Raw genomic sequence first — 19345 nt, 5'->3', positions numbered from 1 at the left:
TATTTAAATACTATTATGATAATAAGAGCGATGACTTGACTCTGTTTTTTAAGATGGCTGCACATAGAAATTTGGGAGTTAGGTTTTGTCAACTGGAGCTTGATTCTGTTTTCGAAAGAAAAACACCATATTCTTAAAAAGTTGCTTAAAAAATTCAAAACAATCACACTCCAATGTTTTTGTTGACCCATCTACAGCTTAAGGTACAGCACATATGGCATTATTTGCACATATGGCATTATTAGAAGCGTCTTTGAGCATTTGGAAAAGCGCTATATAAAACTTATATATTATTATTATTATTATTTCAATGAGCTTATGAAATTTATTTTTTGTCCAGTTGTGTTAAGTTTTACGTTCACATTAAAGAAATAGATTTTTTTTTAACTTTTTTTTTTGGACCGTTTCTGGATGATTGTGCACATGCACTGTCCTTTAATGCAGCGTTTGTTAGTCAAGTATTAATAAAAAAGTTCTGTTCCCAGAAATCCCCAGAATCGACTTATCAGCCAGTAGTGATTATTGGTTATTTAAGAGACCATTTGCTGATATTTGGAAGCATTCTAGTACAAATGAAAATGTACAAACTCAAAACTTTGTTGAAATGCCTTTGGTTGTTTATGTTTCTCACATGAACAAATAGCGAGAACTTTTCAACATTTATTTCAAACAAAAATATGAAATTATAAAAAGATCATCGGAAAAATGCTGGCAATCAGATTTGATGGCAGTCAACCCCTCATTAATAGTCTGCAGAGCAATACCTCCCACTGATAACTAACATGGAACAGATTAGCTGATGTTTCTACTGATTCAGCAACAATAAACTTCTCTTGTAATCTGATGATGGGATGTTTTCTGGTGGGAGCAGGAGCGCAGTATAGAAGCCACAAGTTCATAGTTTTACTTCAATACATTTTTTTACCTAAATTTAAACAAATAGCACTACTACAAATGATATCTAAAGAACCAAAATGAAGAAAGGTCATCATGCAGACTGGGCGGTTTCAGAATAATTCCTTTATTGAGTAATAATGCCATTTACTAATGTGTTCATGATCTTCATGTTTGTGGCTGTGGAACTAATTTTGTACTTAATATTTTATTTTTGTACTTTATACTGTATATAGCTGTTACTTATGAACTTACCCCATGGATCAACAAACTCCTAATATGTATTATATGATAATACATCAGTTATGAGTTTATTATATTTGCATGATTTAAACGAATCTGTGAAATAAGATAAATCCCATGCATTTCACATTAACTTACCTTTGAGGTAAAACAGTCTACAATCAACCATTAAGAAAAAAGGTGACCTCTTTAATGTATGCATGTGAGACCGTGCACAAAGTGGCTCATGTGTTCTTGAACGCTCATTAGAAAATAACAATTAAAAAAAAAAAAACATTGCTTGATGTCAGTCGTATCCATTTCTTTAATTTTGGTTTTTGTGTTTGACATTTAGGGTTCCTCTTGCATCCAAACTGAAGTTAAACAACGAAGGGCACTGGTTTGAAAAATTAAAACAGGGAGGTTGAGACTTTAATGAGACACTGACAAAACAAAACCTGCAGCTTAACCTGCAACTACAGACGTTTAAGAATCTGGATATTAAATGTGATATCCACGAGGCCAATGTTTGTCAATTTAGTAAACTCACGTCTTTTCAGTCATTAGAACTGAGATTTTTCTGCTAAACAGAATAAAGTGTTCTATTGCATGACAGGCCAGCATAATTATAAGTGGACGAGGCTTTTTGCCTCAGTTACTCATTTCTAGTCCAAATTTTCCAGTGAAAGTGTCAACTGACAAGGGAGAACAAGCCCACCAGGTCTTCCAATAACTAGTTTTGCTTTAAAAAAAATAATCTATGAAACGAAAAATCATTATTGAAAGTAGTCTGTCATTCAGCCTGAGACGTGTACTTATGTTCCCTTCTTGTTCTTTCTCATTATGAGAATTATTTCAAAAAACCTAAACTAAACAAAAAAGGGGAAAAAAACATGGATGTTTTTCTTCTTTTGTCGTGGAGATGCATATAACAGAACTCAGTGCAAAGTCATCTCTATGGGAACCACGCACAGCTGACCAGCGCTGCTCTGGCAACATAACTTAGAGGAGAAAAATGAAACAGAAATGAATAACAATTAAAGTCAACAGAGATCTGCACATGAGTCAGTTCAGAACAGGATTTGGGAATCGAAGACGCGCCGAAACCTCATTATCTCCTATAGTTGTCTTTGTGGTAAGAATGTGACGCTTTGTTTTTGTCCCACTTTCTTTAGAGCTGTCCTCGTCATTTGTAGCAACCATCCATCCCTCTCATCCATTCATCCATCCAGTTGCGTTCCAGCTCACAAAGTTCCTTTGAGCTACTATGACTTCTGCTCCATTCAACAGCATCACAGCTCACAGGTGATACAAGGCATCCCGTCCTTGTCTTCACCTCAGGGTGTGCTAAAAGGCCACAGACAGTGCATCTGAAAGTCAGGTGCTCCTGGTGGCTTCCTGATCTCTGACGTCTTGACGCTTAACCCTGGCTCATGGATGCAAAGGTTATCTAACCTTCAGAAAGTGTTAGAGAGGGAGGGGTTGGAGAGGGAAACAGGGAAAAGGGTAAAAAATAGGAAAAGTAATTTAATTTCACTTTTGTATTGATTAAAATGCCAACCGTGAAAATAGAAAGAAAACATTCTCTGAATTCAGGGAATGGACTGGAAAATCTAACCAGACATGTCAAGAGGCGCTCCATGATTCGTCTGAATGATTCATCGAGTCCGCAAACAAAAAGACTAATAATTTCTAGCCCTGCAGTAAAAAAAAACTTTGCAGAGATCCAGGCTGCGATAGGGCTTTATGGGTTCTGTTATGTTATTTGTTTCTTTGTTTTAGTGTTAGTCTTATTCTTTGGATTTCCATGTTTGGTAATCCTTTTTTCCCACTACTCTTTAGTGACCTTTTGTAAAGTTCTCCTGGTTTTGTAAAGGTTTAGTGTTGGTTTCCTTGGGCATTCATTATTTCTGTAAAGCTTTTGTCTTATCTTCAATTAGTGTTTGTTCAATTTCCTGTTTCATTTTGTTGAGCTTGCTTCCCTTGTGCATTCCATTAGTTTCGTTTCCTGTCCTTATTCCCCCCCTGGTCTTACTTTACTAATTACAAAATATCTGATTAATATCACTCATGTCACTACCTCCCTCAGCTTACACATTCCTCATTTTGCTTTTTTCATTTAGTGATTGCTCTTAATGTCAATCCGTTTTGTCCCTGTTTTGGTTTCTTTCCTATTTCCCATTGTTTGACTCAGGAGTTAAAGGTCCGAAACAATTTTCTAAATAAATCTAAACTCTTAAGCCAAAACTTGAGAGCGATTGTAGATCTCCCTCAGGAAACCAGAACAATGTGAATGGTCTAACATCTCTCTTTTTACAAGGCTTCGTTGCTTACTGTTGCATTGAGGTTCAAAATACTGAATGCATAACCTTTAAATTGTATGTATGGTGGTGAGATGACATGCTGCTGACCTTCTGCAGCTCTTCTCTAAGCCAAGAGGGAAGAGGTTGTCCGAGACGATGCAACAGCTTCGACAGCTCCACATTGTGGTCTCTGTAGTACCTGGAGAGATACGCGCGTGCCTGAAGAGCGTCAGAGGAAAGGAGGGGAAGTGGGAAGAAAGAGGACAATAGACAGGCAGATGGGGGAGTAAGGGAGAAGGAAAGGGATATAATGAAACAAGCAGCATGTAGAAGAGAAAAAAAGGCAGAAAGCATTTGAAAAGGGAAAAATGGAGAAATTAAAAACAGATTATTGATGTGCTACACTTTTCAAGTTAGTTTATTTCTTTACTTTTCAGCACTTTAGGGCACTAAATGCTATGTAATATGATGAGGGCTAAGGAAACAAAGTTTGGAGAGGGAATGAAAATAATATGAAGAATATTTCAGATCCTCTCTCCCCCTCTCTTGTCTCTCCTCTCTACTTTTCACTCCCTCTTCTTCTGGTCTCTCCCTCTGACACATAGTGAAAACTCACATGCATTTTAATTACATATGACACAGAGGCCCAGCCATTCGCCATGAGTGAACATGTGCATGGAGACATATTGTTTGTCTTCATGTGAGAGTGAATGTGTGATTCAGGTCTTGTTTCTCAGGACAAAGATTTTACTTAGATTTTCTCCTTTTGATTTTTCTGTATCCTGATTGGGTGAGAGCTTCCTGCCCTGTGCTGAGTCCAATGACATTTTGCCACAATGTTGGGCTGTCACTTTCAGTCAGGCATCTGATCTTCCTTTTATATTGGTTGCATTTTCAAGCATTTAATTAAGATTAAGATTACTTGATTGTCATGTAAACGCAAAATTACTCCTCCCATCCAGGTTGGCACCTGTTGAACACACACAGGCACACACCCATGGAGACAGATGCCATTCACTGGAGCAGTGAGAACATGGGGGCAAGGGTGCCTTGCTCAAGGGCACCTCAGCACCTCCAGCCATGGCAGGGAGGTGGGCTGCCACCCCTCCAGCTATCATTCCACCAATCTATTTTGAGGCAAGAATGGGAATTGAACAGCCGACCTTGTGGTTATTGGACAACCCAATCTAACCACTGAGCCATGGCCACATGAGAATTGAGTATTGAAATAAAACAAGTTTACCTCGGGCTCCATAGGAGGGTACTTCCTTCCTTTGCTTTTTCCCAAACATTTTGTCTTTCCACCCTCAAGAAGCTGGCACCAGAAGCCCTTCTGAGGGTCAAAGCTGAGAAGAAGGAACGGGAAAAGAGAAGAGTAAGAACAAGAGTGTCACTCTGTGTGGACAAGTGCTGGGACAAGAGAAAAAAATAAAGAAAATACAAACATTTTTAAACAACCCTCAGAGATTGTGTGTAAGAATTTGTATTAGGTTAAAGTTTTAGCTGGAAAAGTTTCTAGGACAGCCCTTCAAAAGGGACTAGCTTTGGTAACTACAGTTGTCTTCAGAAAGACTGAGCACAAACTGTACAATGTTGATGGCAAAAGTAACACTCAGTCACAACAAACGTGTCTTGAAATTTGTTGATTTTCATATTCCAGGGGCTTTTATGAATGAGCACAGACCTCTAAGTACAGTTATACATATTACCGGTGGATGACCAATAACCAATCAAACCCACAGAATGAGTGATGAGATACTTAGTGAGGAAAATAATGTGGACTATACTGAGTGACTGCTCCACGCCCAGTACCCATTGTGACTGGCCAAACTCTGGCAAGGCTGGGAGGAAATGTTTTGAATGTGAGAAGGGCAGACCCATTTTACTTATGAAAATGCAACATGTGCTCTGACTCTTGGCTGGTTGCCAGCTTGTGTCATTACCACATCTGCAACACCATGTCAACCAAACAATGTCCATCAATGGACACTGAGATGTTGTAGTGGTCAGTGTAAAAAACATTCTGAAACGCTGTCTCAAAACACAGTCATTTCCTTATTTACATTTCTTGATACAAGCTATTGCTTAGCACACTTTGAACAAATTAAGCTTTTAAAACGTGGTGGGGACCAAATAAGCCACTGAGAAATGGTTCATGGTACAGTGTTCAGATTAGACATGTTAAATATGTGAAATGAAAATGGTAAGACTTCAGAGGTGTACCTAAACACAGCTGAACAATATTTAGAAGCGCTCCATCTTTTACCAATTGGATCTGAAAAGATGACGAATCTTACTCAAACAAACCTGACTGAATTGTTGTACATTCATCATTCTGTCTGACTCTTCCTCCTTAGCTATCGGTATCTCTGCGGCTGCTGTGCTGAGCTGTGTCTTGTTTCATTCCTCTCGCTATCTCTCACTCCCTCTCGTTGCAGACACACTGGAGTTATAAGCGTACTTGTTGGCAACGGTGCTGAATTTCTTTATGAGATGGAGAAGTATAATTACAAAGAATTATATGCTACAATTTGCAGTGAGCCTGATGATCTGCAAGAACTCTACTGTTTTAATTAAAATTTAAATCTTCTGTCAGGTCTCTGTTAAGTTACCCGGCACTTTTTTTTTTACATATTGTTTGTAGCACGGGAGTGCTGTTTGCAAAGAAAGTGTTCATGTAAAAATTGTTCATAAATCATCATTTTCACTTTCCAATTTGCATTTGTTTATTAGTCAAAAGTGTAAGTTAATATATCTATCATACCAATCACATCAAAGCGAAGTGGATTTTCACAATCAATTACTGTGAAGTATAGCATCGTAAAAATCTTTTCTAAAAATCGTTTTGACAGCTAAGAATCTCTTTCCCTAATCCAGTATAATCATGAAAGAATTGTTATTCCATTAATGTCAGTTTACACCCCTGGTTGTGAAAGGTTCCGAAGAAGTGGAAGTGTGGAAATATGAGATTCCATGTTTATACTAAATTCTAAATATACTTATGGGCTTTTCTCTAAAAAATAAATGTAAGAAATGTTATTTGTTCCTAAGGAAAAGAATAAGTTCAATACTTTCTCGAGTGACTGATTCCCTCAAATGAAGGAGACGCACATGAGGAGGTTTACAATCTTTATCAGAATGAGCAGGCATTAGGAAACATGGCTACCAAAACAAGACATGCCACCAGGGAGAGAGTATGGCATAATCTGAGATTAATTTCATGACAGAGTTTGGAAAAAATAAACAAATGTGGAGCCGAAATTTTTCACTGAATGTGTCCGTGTGGCTCTATGAGCATCCCTTGAGGATTCAGTGTCTTGGCCTTTCAGGCAGTCCAAAGAATGTTGCACCTCTGAAGCATATTTTGAGACAACCTGTCACAGGGTGCTTTGTAAATAATCACACACTCTTCATTCTTTCATGTCATCATTATGCATGGTGATACATTTAGGCCATATATTTTTTGGGGTTCATATACAGTACGTATGGGTATGAATTATATTTACAATGATTTACATGTGTTTTTGCTTGAGCAGCACAAGTATATTGGTTATATGTGTTATTTTTGGAGTTTACACCAATGTATTTATGGTTTTGTTGCTTCATTTTAACTAAGAAAGTAGCTTTATTGAGGATAAAAAGATACACAATGTATTAACCTGTGTCTAAGCACAAATATACAAATATGTTCCTTATCTGCATGCATCAGTAGATAAAATAAAGAGAAAAGATTTAAGTGGCCTTCTACCATTTTTGTCTGATATGACAGGGTTAGGTTTAGGGAAAATAGGAGAGAGGATTAAATAAATGGGCTTGAGTTTAAATGATCTGTCAGTCCATTGCCGGGTAAAAAAAATATAAAGAGAAAAGAAAGATAAGGCTTTTGTGTAACTCAGTCTTCAGCCAAAACACACACAAGCACACACAATGTGTCATTATTCTGTCAAAATGCATCTTCTCACAAATTATTTGTATGCATGTGGGTGTGTGATTCTAGACAGAGGCACTCTGTCCCAATCTGAGCCACACAATTCCAGATGTCCCTCTCTGGGGGCTCGAGGGCTCACAAGCTGATTGCATTCTGATGAGTGGTGCTTGAGAAATAAACACTTTCCCACTCTTCCAAACCGTAAAGGTCACATGTAACCTCTTTAATAAAGAATGAGTTGAAACAGAGCATGAAGAGGCAAAGACTAATTTTCCGACCCATTTCAAAACCTTGTAGAATTTGTCTGTCATGTATATCTTAGGCTTCCTTTACAACATACTACACATAACATTTAAAAAGTCATTGTAAATATATTGTACATTCGATAGAAAACTCCTCTTTTTGAGTTAATCCAAGTCTAATGACTACACGAGCATGTGCTTAAGAACTAGATATTTGAGAACACTAACAGGATCTATAAATATTTACATATATATTGTGTATTTCAAATTTTCCACAACGTTTTACATAACTACAACGCAAGGCAAGATGACTTATTCATTGGATCATTTCAAGTTGCATCAAAAAGCTCTCAATAACAATCTTAAACTACTTACTATCAACACCCCCCACCCCTCTTTAGCACCCACCTGCTTTATTTTTGCTGTGTTGAAACCAACTTTAAACAGTACTTAAAATAAACTGCCACCCTGTTTTTCTTTTCTTTTAAATCCCAAGTCAATACAAACATTTTTTTCCTTGTTTTTCCTTAATTACTGAAAACAACCGAAACTTGTGCAAGGTCTCTTCACAGTTCTATCACAGCCATGTGATATCTGCTGTAATTGTTTAGAGTATGACCTTGTATGACAACAAAGATAATCTTTTTTTCATCTATTTATTATTTTTAGGAGTTGTTGAGTATGAGAAGATGTTCAGTACCGCCTTGCTCACCAGTAGATGTCAGGCTTTCCGCAGATTTGGAATTGGGGACTTGTAACAGGTTTAATTTGCAGTGACTGTGTACCACATTGAGTGCCAGGTGAGAGGTGACATGCTGTGTGAGACACTTACGTAAGGGCCTGGGAGTAGTTGTAGTGAGGAGTGACACCCAGGAACTTCTGTACTTCGTCCATCACTGCTGCAGGGTCAGCTCTCAGCTGATGTCCGTCTATAATCATCACCTACACATAGATACATCCATGCAATGACAATTGGTACAATTATCTCACTGATTAGTGTATGGTAGAGCAAAATAAGCATAACTTGTTTTTGTGGGCATAGGCTTGTATTCGTCTCTATGCATACCTGATTAGCGGGATAGTACGTCAGCCACCTCTCCAAGTGTGTAGCGTACAGACCAGGGATGAGGCAGCGGTTCTGCAAGGAGCGCAGCTCCGGAGGCGCTCCCTTTCTTGCACTGATGACATCATAGAAGGTGAACTGCTGGGCTGCATGGTCTTCATGAGCTCTTTGATGCTGAAGAGGGTACACAACAACCCAATAAGCTTCAAAGTGCTCACTCTACACATGGGAAAAAATACAAGTGCAGTCACAGGCATCACATATGTCCACGGCACAGTACTCACCTGATACCAGCTGTAGGCCCTGTCAGAGGGGTTGATGAGCAGGGTGATGATCTTGGCCTTGGGAAGCAGGCCAGCCGCTCGCTGTGGGGTCTCCTCTGAGGGGAAATAGTTGGCGCTCTTCTCAAACAGGAAGTCAGTGCTAATATTAGAGGGCACAGGGAAAAACTCCATGTACCTGAGGTAAAACAGACAAACACTCAAGATTCAAGCCTCATGCATCTATGATTACTGCAAACTCACATTTTTTTTCAAAGTCAAATGCAATTTCTAAAGTCACAAAGTTATAGCTTTTATATACACTTAAATAAGCCTGGCATAAACTTGATGATATAGTTTGGACAGTGTTTATTGAAAAATTTTCCGAGTCAAGTATTCATGGATGACTTTGGAATGTGCACCAGCTGTGTTTCTGTCAGCTAAGTAACCCTTTTATGGCTCAATTTAGGCAGCCATGTGTCTGTTGGCTTATGTTTACTGGCTTAAATGATTATTTTGAAGATGTTGTTGAGCTGTTTTTAGCTTCTTAATGTATCACTGAAGTCTGCAAGACATACAACAACCTATAACAAGCTCACAAAATGAAAAAAGGTTGTCTGTCATCTTTCAGGCACTGACTAATAAAAGACAAAGAATGAAAGGCAGGCTGTGTGACTGGTGTGTGAGCATCACCAGTCTATTCCTTTGTGGTAGTTGTTGGTGTTGAAGAACTGGACCTCCTCGTAAGTCTTTTGGCTGGGGAAGTTGCTGGAGATGGAAGGATGCATGAGTAGGAAGAGATAAAGTGCTGTTGTTCCTGGAAGAAATGGCATAATTCATAACTGGCTCGTTACTTTGGCTCAGCAGAGGGAAGTCTGTGTGTGTGTGAAAGTGCACATAAAGTGTATGTGTGTTTCAGTGTGTGAAAGCATCCGTCCACTGATCCATACTAGAATAGCTTCCCTTTTTTAGATTTATACATTGCTCAAACTTCACTATACGTGTGTGTATAAGCAAGCAAAGAATACAAGCCTCTCTTACCAAATCATTTTAAACCATCTGACACCAATCAGCAGTGAGGCTATGGTCCTGCCCTCTGTCTCCCCCACAGCAGCCCTCTTCTTACCCAGCTGCCCTCACACTTCCTCTGACATACCTTCTAATAAAATGAGAATGTCTAATAATCTAATTGTTGTTGGGTGGCTAATGTTTCTATAACAACCTCTTCCTCCATTTGGGAGATTATGGCCCAGTTAATTAGCAGTTATACCGGACCTCCTCACCTCTCATCCAAAACGGTAGCAATTACAATTCCAGCGATCACACAGAGGCAGCAATGAGGATCCGAGAAAGGTATAAACATTTTTAACAAGCTTCCTTCTTTTTCAGTCTCTTTGATGGAGACAGAGTGAGGGGGAAAAAGACGGAGACATTGCTATCTCAGTGCTGTATCTCCATGCTTCAAAAGAAGACAGCATGTGGGTGGAAGAAAGGAGGTAAGAGCCTCCTTCTTTGTCTCCCTCTGACAGGGGTAAAGGAGTGAGGGGGATTACATGAAAGGGCTCTGATGTAGACACCTGTACACACAGAGGGAGTCTCTGTGTTGCATGTGCATGTCTGAGCGTGTGCATCTCACCTGTTTTCTGTGGTCCTACGACCATGAATTTAGGTAATCTGTCGCAGGTTTTCTCTTTAGACCAGATGTCTTTATGTCGTTTGTCATCACATGGGTTCTGCAAAGGTGCAGAAAAGCATTCATGTACATGTAGAAAAAAACAAATAAGCCCAGAAATCAATCATGGAGGATTTACTTCATAGAACTGATGAAAAGTTTTACTTTTTGTGTCTGAAATTACTGTTCAAACTTAAGTACTTGCTTTGAAGTCACCAAAGAAAAATCATATAAGCATCATTTACTTCCTCAAACAAGAATATAAAAGAGTCCAAAAGCAGGAGGTAACTTCAACAACTAAACATCAAGACTGTCCTCTTCTAAATCAACAACAGAATTAATTCATCACTGGCAGATATGACAATAAACAACCGTGAAAATACCCAAATATTTGATCTTTTCTTGATTTCTTTTTATTGAGAAATGCAAACACAAGTTAATTAAACTATCATTACAATTGTTGAAAATCTGAGCACCAGAGCCTTTCAAGGCTTTGCTTTTTTTCCTGAATATTTCTAAATTTCCATTATAAGAATACCTTATCACTGTTGAAAGCACAAATAAAACTATATTATAAGCAGACACACAAGTCCGTACATGTGGGCTCGTATCCTTGCAAACACACCTGCCAGAGTGGGTTCCTTTGTTCAGGAAAAAGTAGAAAGTACTTGTGCGCAAGCTGCAGGGGAGGGAGTGTGTGGAGTTTCAGGTTTGTCCATGAGCGAAGGAAGGAGGCCAGGTGGACAAACGTGTAAAGACCCAGTCGATCATTGCCATAGTTAGACAGATGGGTCATGAAAATACTTATCTGGAGTGGAGAAACACAAACAGAGCCATGTGGGGGAGGGGAGAATGGAAGTTAGTCAGAAAAGGAAAACGTCCACTTTGAGTATTTTGCAAAACATGAAACAAAGTCCAAATCTCAGTTCCCAAGTTCCTATATTTGTAAGTGTGACTTCAATGGAAGATAAACAGATTCCTTTTCACTGCTGTTAATGTCACAAAGTGTGCAGCTTTCCACTGGGTATAAATATTTACTATCAGTCAGTTTTGTCATGTAAGATTTTACACTAACTTTCAGTGCAACATAGTTTCAAGTGCAAAAAGGTGAAGAGATAAACTGAAACTGATGTATTCACCACTGCTGTAAGATAAAGCTGAAGAGACAGCATAATACTCCTCAGAATTGTCACTGGAGGATGGGGGAGATGTGGCCACACACCAGAGAGTGTGTACATGATGTTTAATGTGTGTGAGGAAGAAGGAGACACTCAGAAGGAGCAAAGGAGCGATAGTGTGTTGGTCCAGGCTATCTGTCCACGCCTCGGTGGTTTTATAGGCTGATCAAAGAGACAAGCTAAGATAGCTGCTGCAGACAAATGCACACAGACACACACACACTCACACGTGTGTGTCCATACTTCTTTTGTGGTTGCACAGAGCTATGGGAGTGTGTCTGGGTAAAACGGTAACATCAGCCATTAAGATATGAATTATTTGTTGAATGTGAGTATGTGTGTCTGTATGTGCAGGAGCGATTGTGTGTCAGTGTGTGGGGGACGTTTATTAATGTGAATGCATCTACATACATGGCAGTCTCATTTTGGAGGATATCATATTGACTTACATAAACTTTGGCACATACACCTCGCTCATATGAACTCATTGGAAGTTTTTATAGTGAAATTTCAATATCCATGTTTATTGTGAGATGTTTCTGTTTGAATGGGTTAATGCCTGCACAGTGCAACAGAAGTACAGACAAACATTCGAGGACTCATTCTAAAATATGGAGTGAATTTCCCGGTGACAAAGAACTGTCGGTGCTCCGCTTTAAATGCAAAGGTTCCTGTAGATACAGAGAGAGACGCTGTCGGGGCTTGATGGATCAGCGTCCGGCTGACCTGGAAAGCAGTTTAGAATACTGATTGGGATTGAATGCTGATGGGAATGTGTATGTGTGAGCAAGACTGCCACAGGGCAAATGGGTAACAGGGACGTATCTAATTATTTTTTAAATCGAAGAATCCACAGTGAGACAAAGGAGAGACAACAGTATACATGTTAGAGACATTTTTGCCTGCACATGTCAACAGAAACATTTATACACGAGTGAATTTGTGTATGCCATCCCAGTTTCGTGCATCTGCCCAAGCCTCTTTGTCATGTGCTCACTAAGCAATCAAGCTGTGCAGAATTCAGGCTTGCCTGTTTTGTATCAATCTGGTTGATGTAAGAGCAACAATATGTAACCACCGTGGAGGCACAGCTAAGCACTGAGCCAGGAACATTAGAAAGGGATGCCAGCAAACAGTTCCCTTGCCCCTCCTCTTTAATAAATGTTCATTTAAAAACTCCTAAACCTTCCCTTTCAAAGCAATGGAAAACTTGAAGCACAACTCGCAGGAAAAAAAAAATCTCGCTTGAGACATCCTTTCGTATTTAACAATTGAGAAGAGATATTTGCCACAGAAAACTACAGTAAAGGAGAGATGATGTGAATATAAACTCTGTTCAGAGAATGCAGGAAACCCGACCTGGGTAAATAGGAACCATTTCAAAGTCTCTCTTTTCGTGCTGTTTTTGTGCTTTTTGGAGGCGGACAAGGTGATCAAAAAGTGATTTATGCTCCCTTCAAACCACTCAATAGCCTATGATGTCTGACTCTGGCTGTAAGGGAACAGGTTGCACTTTATGCCAGGGTTTGTGTGTATGTGTGTGGTGTTTCTGCAGGTGCATGTGCATGAAAGACACAGAGAAAGAGAGAGGGTTAGTCTGGGTGTGACTGAACATAGAAACATTTATTGTGTGGCTTAAGCAGTCGTGGTCAAATTAAACAAAGGAAAAAAGAGTTGATTTGTGTTTGTAATAGGACAGCTAAAGTAAAAGAGAAAGAAGAACACTACAGAGAGAGGGGTGACACAGAAAAAGACAGCGAGTAACCTTGGCAGGTGAGTCTGAATTATAAAACAAAAAAGCCACTTGAGAGAATCTCCCGACACAGTGCAAAGACCAAACCCTCGTGGCAGAAGGACTCGTTGTGGTGAAGAATTCAATTAACTGAACCATCTAAACCCTTTCTCTGCATCTAGTGCCACTTCTCGCTTCTTGAATATTGGTTTGCTTTGAGTCCCATATGTGCCTTTAATGAAGAATACTTTGCTCATACATAATTTAACCCCAGAACTGGACTCAAATCATGCTTGGAACTGGACTGGGAGAGAAGTGGAAAAATGAAAGAAATAAAAAATCCTCAGTCTTCCTCTTTTAATCTTTGTTCCTTGTCTTTTTCCTCTCATTGCTCCAGTGCAGCTTCATTTCCTTCCTTTTCTTTCATCTGTTTAATGTATTGCTCCCACTCGCTCCTCATCTCCAAAAAGTCCCTTGATGTTTTTTTATTTATTCATTTATCTATTTATTTTTTCTCCGCTTCTCTCTGGCCTCATGCTGACCTAGATGCCCTAATGAAACTTGTCAGTCCAACATGTAGCAATGTTTTTCAAAATACATGCATACAAGAATACACACAAATACACAAAAACTCACATACAAGCACAAATGCCATGTCTTGTAAGATTAAGAGAACATGCAGTCATGTATTTAGGTTTGTGACATGTTCCAATCTATCTGGTTAGTGTGCTAGCTGTCATTAAAAATAGCTACAGTTGTGAAAAAATACTGAAAAAAAATCATACATCTAACTGTGGGTATTGCTGAGAGAGAGTCTTGCCTATAATTACAGTCAGACTCCCTGTAACTGTTTGGTTTGAAAGCGACTTGCCAGTTGTTCTATGGATTGGTTTTATAATCCCAGACTGACTCCATGTTATTGATAGAGCTTAAGATGTGTCTTTACAACTGTTTTTATGCTGTCATGCCAAAGGAGTGAACTTGTCTATATCCTATTTCCTTTTGCCTATCACCCCAATTCACTGTTTATCTCAGCTGCAGAAGTCAGTTTCCCATTACAGACCACTTAGTTCCACATACATTTTTCCTTGATTGAATTGTTATTGCTACTAAAAGAGTACTACCGCCCCCTTACTCCACCCCCACATTTTCTTTCCTTTTTCGTCATAGTCCTTTCTCTTCTTGTCCGTCCCGCAGACGCTTTTTCTATTTGCTCCTTACAGTCTCTTTCTCATCAGTGGATAATTGAAAGCTGAGTGTCAGTACAGCAATAGATTTCAATTTAATTTATTCTGCCTGCTCCAGTCAGCATCTACTAGCGCTTTCCAGTCTGTCATCTTGCACTGCTTTACTCTCACTTTGTAATTTTGCATTCTGTTTGAATTGTAGTTTATTGTGTGTGTGTGCGTGGGGGTGTTCGTGCGTGTGTGTGTGTGTGTGTGTGTGATGGCTTGTATGTGTTGATGAGCTGCAAAAGCTTTCAGTTAAAATCAGCAGGACTCCTGAGAAGGGGAGGGAAGAAGTGTAAATGAGACTAAAGAAGTGTGGAAAGATTTACGTGTGAGCAAAGTCTACATGCAGAGGCTGACAGTTGTGAAGAACATACAAGAAGAGAAAGATAGAGAAAAATGGAAGGTGTCCAAAGCCCTGATGGTAGAAGAACAGCGAGGCATGCTGAAGGTGAGGAGTGGGTAAAACAGAGAGCTAGGGGAGATTGTGCTGATATTTGGTCTTTGGCTAATAAGCTTAGTGGCAGAGCAAAGCGCTAAATGTCAGCCCTGATATATATGTCTAAAGTTCTGCTTATGCCAGCTAGACACACATTTATACAAGACATACACGCACATACAAAAACTTTTGAGCATTGAGCAAACAAATATATGTATTACTAATGTCTGTGTGCATGAGGACCTATATGTGCATCACTTCCACTCTGTATGTGTCTAGATTCTCAAGTGATAGGATGCCGTGACCTGAAAATTAAATCTCAATCTGTCTGCCACCTTCTCACCCTGCTCTCCCTGCCTCTTCCCTGTTGTCTCCTACTGCTCCTCCCCTTCTCTCTCACCATCTCTCTGGCCAGTTATTGGGGAAGGACGTGTGCCCTATTGGCTATTTGTAGAGTCCAATCAATTGTCAACTGTACTGTGTACAATATTTGAGAGTCCTTTGACTGTCGATGCAGTCCTGAATGATGAAAAAAATCCCTACATAGACACATGGGCTCACACGTGAACACACATCCAATAGGTTTGTTATAGTCTGTGGTAAACTGCCACAAAACGCCTTATGTGATTTAATGTCATTGAACAGGAAGTGGCAATGTTACCGGTGTGCAGATCATCAAACAATAGGAAACCCCCAGGAGACTTAAGCAGTGAGCTACAGAGCACTATTGATTAGGCACAAAGTGCACACACTAATTAAGCTTTTGTGTCTGCAAATTGAAACATAGCAGTGAGAAGCCAACATGAATCCCTTGTATGCTTGCACGTGTGTCTGCGCGCGGTCGCATGGATATACGTCATAGTTTTCATATAGAGCTGAAATTGCTCATGTTTAACAGGGATTCTCATTAATGTCAGAACAAGAAAAACGTTTAATCTCAAACAAGGAAAAGTACAATAGAAAGGAGTGTCAAAAAGACAGCTAATGCGAGACACGGGAACAAGAAATGTGAAGATGAATCCCTCTAGGTTTGTTGAGCTCATGTTTGGATGACATCACTGCTGACCTACAGCATTGGTTGGTCCTTTTAAGTAGCTATCAATTGGCCTGGCTACACACATGTCAGACACCAACCAAGAGACAGACATACACACATACGTATATAAGGCATTCAGGGAAAAATTTACTTTGGCTATTGTTTTATTCTATCCTCTGATTTATTTTTTTTTTTTTAACTTTCACTTGAAAGGCTTTACCTGTCATGTTACTAAACCTTATTAACAAAAGAATTTAGCATCTTTGAAAAGACAAAAATGAAAATAAAAACAAAATGAAAACTGACTGTGGAGAATGTGAGATAGAAAAAGACATTCAAAAGTAAACAAGAAATATTGCAACGTAAAAATGAAAAAAAAAAGAAAAAAAGATAAAAAAGACGTAGAGGCAGAGACAAAATGGTACAGAGACAGAAGAAAGAGCCAGATTGCACAGGGTTATTGTACGGAGCTCCACTTGACTCTGTGATGTTCGGTGAGTTCTGACAGCTCCTCTGGTTCAGCAATCCCTTACCTGACACTTCAATACAGCTTACTGCCGGTCTATGAGCATCTTTGTGTGCGTTTGTGCATGTGCACGTGTGTGGTTTGCGGAATTGCGAGAGAGAAAGAGAGAGAGAAAAAGAATGAGCAATTTCTATGAATGTCCATGACTATCTTTAACTGTGCGCGTACATGCCCTTACAAGCATCTGCATGTGGATCAGCTTTTTAACTCTAACCTAAAACCTAATTCTGTTCCTTAATTCAAAGCCAAGTTGAGCTGAGCTGACATACACTGCAGGGCGTGTGTGTGTATACGTATGTATGTGACAGCAACCCTCCTGTGGTGAGACCTAATTTAAAGTGGGGAAGATAACCACAGCTCCACAGTGAGAAGCTGCCCATGTCAGGAAAATAGACAGAAACACGAAGCAAAAAAAAAAAAAAAAATGACTGTGAGGAAGTTACCTTTAAAGTGAGAGCAGAAAACCCTCATAATGCCTCCTTAAGGAGGAGAAAGAAAAAGTGCAACCAACCTCTCTGCTCCTCATTCTGTCTTATCAGTTTGCATGGATTATGTGATTTTGTGCATGCTTTCTCTGACTCACTGGGTTGAGTAGCACAGTGAGAAACAGCTCTCCCCCACGGATGCTTTTGTCCAGTTCTTTAGGTCCACCAGGGTATTCCTTATAGTAGATGGTGTGCGTAAACAAGCCACAAGTCTGACGAGGCAGCACCTAGACACACATGCAGAAAAAGAAAGAGCTCTTAATGTCTTTTACAACTTTAAGATAAACTGGGAATTGCTCAAATAAATAAAAAAGGTCAACAAGAGGTTTTCCTGAACTAATTGCTATGACAACAATATATTTTTGACAAAGAAACATAAGGAAGGGAATTGAGTCACTGAAAACAACACTAACACTTAGCAATTTTACATGCACAGTTGAGTCAAGATATGGTTATAGTTCGACTTGGCCGTTTAACTGGACCGTCGTTTTTATCACAGTACACATGCAAATGATCGGTATCAAGTTTCTGTGCAAAGTACATTTGAGGCCACAACACTGCCGACTGAATGAGAAAACATTCAAGACATTCTGTCACTTCTAACTTTTTCTGTGGAAGACCATGGTACATGTGGGTATAGCCTAATTCACTGCACGGACAACGTCTTTATGTCACTTGAATGTTGATTTCGTCAGAGCGGCAGTCGAGAAATGCTTTCAGCGAAAGTTTGCTGACACAAAGTCTTAATGGGTGGATTTTGAATCACAATTTCTGATGTGTTATTAAAGTTTGACGAAAGAAACAGAACAAATATGTGAGTGATTGCACCTTTATCAGGAATTTAGCTCTGTCAATGCAGACGTATGCTTTACTGTTTTTACAAAGAGATGCGAAAACATGAAAACATTTTGGGCAATGGGCATTACACCACAAATGCATTAGTTCGGGTTTTGAAAAGCCCAATTACAGTAATATAATAATACAATATAATAATTTTAGTATCATATAAACATGCTTACAGTTACATATATGTTCGATACTTTGAACGATAAATAAATCAAAGGAAACAATTTTGTCTATTTTAGTGCCAAGCTTTCCATTTGCTTGTCAAAACCATAAGTTTACAAAATTGGCAAAGTAGAAAGACTTTCTCCAGATTTAACTTTCAAACAATAGGTCTTTAAGTGACATCAAGAAAATGTATCAAATTCAGCATTCAGTTCACGCTTTGGTGTCATAAGGAAAACGACCGTGATACAATCTGGAGGAAACTACAACACCTGGTTGTGTTAAGGACTAGAAAGGGCCGATCACTTGAAGTAAAAACAAACAGAAAACAAAGATGTCTTGAAAAGACACTTGAAACAGCGGGTGAGTGATGTAAAGGTGAAATGATGAGATAAATTGAACACTTGGATAGAAGCTTCTCTGAATGGGGACTTCATAATATAAAAAAGACAGCGGGGCAGATGGAATATATTCTGAAGTGTTGTGCAAAGCAGCATGTGGCCATGGTTTAAATGATGGATGCCTTGGTTTCATTTAACTATTCCAGTTCCAGGATCAGGATGTCTTGCTTTTTACAAAGTGAGGTTGTGTCAAGTTCTTATGAGTCAGCAAGTATGTTTATATGGCAGTAGAAGTGAACAAACTACTGTATTAGTTTGATCCAAACTAATCGAATCACTCCTGCCTGTTTTGGCTTAACCTGGCTCAAATGGGCTCCAAAGTTCCATCTTTTTACACCTATTTGTGAAAATAGTAAGTGGATATTAATACAATTGTATTCCCGGTAAAGCTACTCTCCCTTCACATATTATTGTGTTTCTTTCTTTTATGTTTGAGTTGCTTTAAATGGCAATAATCCCCCCTTCTGTTGTCCCTACTCTGAGCTGCTTGGCTCTCCGACTTCAGACTTCTTCTCTAATTCTTCAAACTGGGAGCGCACGGACCGCTGCCTACTGCAGGTGAGACACTGACTCCTCATTAGCAATTCACATAACCTCATTTAAAAGATAAGATAATAACATCACAGTAAGCATGATGATTTTCTGAATTTTTGAATGTTTGGTCCCATTTTCATTTTTTCTGGTCATGAGAAGTTGATGTGGAAAAACATTCCACACAGCCCCTTTT

At 39.2% G+C, this 19345-nt stretch overlaps 1 protein-coding gene across 2 annotated transcripts in view; it reads right to left on the bottom strand.

Moving 5' to 3' along the window:
• Positions 1 to 608: 608 nt before the first annotated feature.
• The window catches only part of ndst3 (N-deacetylase/N-sulfotransferase (heparan glucosaminyl) 3), a 41675-nt gene continuing 22938 nt past the window's right edge, over positions 609 to 19345 (bottom strand). Inside the window, exons 6-15 of one of the 2 annotated variants that reach the window (XM_075462919.1) lie at positions 17308 to 17436; positions 11210 to 11392; positions 10549 to 10645; positions 9606 to 9729; positions 8937 to 9111; positions 8656 to 8826; positions 8422 to 8531; positions 4663 to 4765; positions 3528 to 3638; positions 609 to 2571 (exon numbers count right to left, since the gene is read on the bottom strand). In XM_075462919.1, the coding sequence (XP_075319034.1) occupies positions 2563 to 2571; positions 3528 to 3638; positions 4663 to 4765; positions 8422 to 8531; positions 8656 to 8826; positions 8937 to 9111; positions 9606 to 9729; positions 10549 to 10645; positions 11210 to 11392; positions 17308 to 17436 (1212 nt within the window). In that variant the 3' untranslated portion in view covers positions 609 to 2562. The remainder of the gene's footprint in view (positions 2572 to 3527; positions 3639 to 4662; positions 4766 to 8421; positions 8532 to 8655; positions 8827 to 8936; positions 9112 to 9605; positions 9730 to 10548; positions 10646 to 11209; positions 11393 to 17307; positions 17437 to 19345) is intronic. The other variant, XM_075462918.1, reaches the window with a different exon arrangement.

The sequence above is a fragment of the Odontesthes bonariensis genome, chromosome 4 (genome assembly GCF_027942865.1).
Source record: "Odontesthes bonariensis isolate fOdoBon6 chromosome 4, fOdoBon6.hap1, whole genome shotgun sequence".
NCBI classification, from domain to species: domain Eukaryota; kingdom Metazoa; phylum Chordata; class Actinopteri; order Atheriniformes; family Atherinopsidae; genus Odontesthes; species Odontesthes bonariensis.
This window is presented reverse-complemented; position numbering and strand designations above follow the sequence as displayed.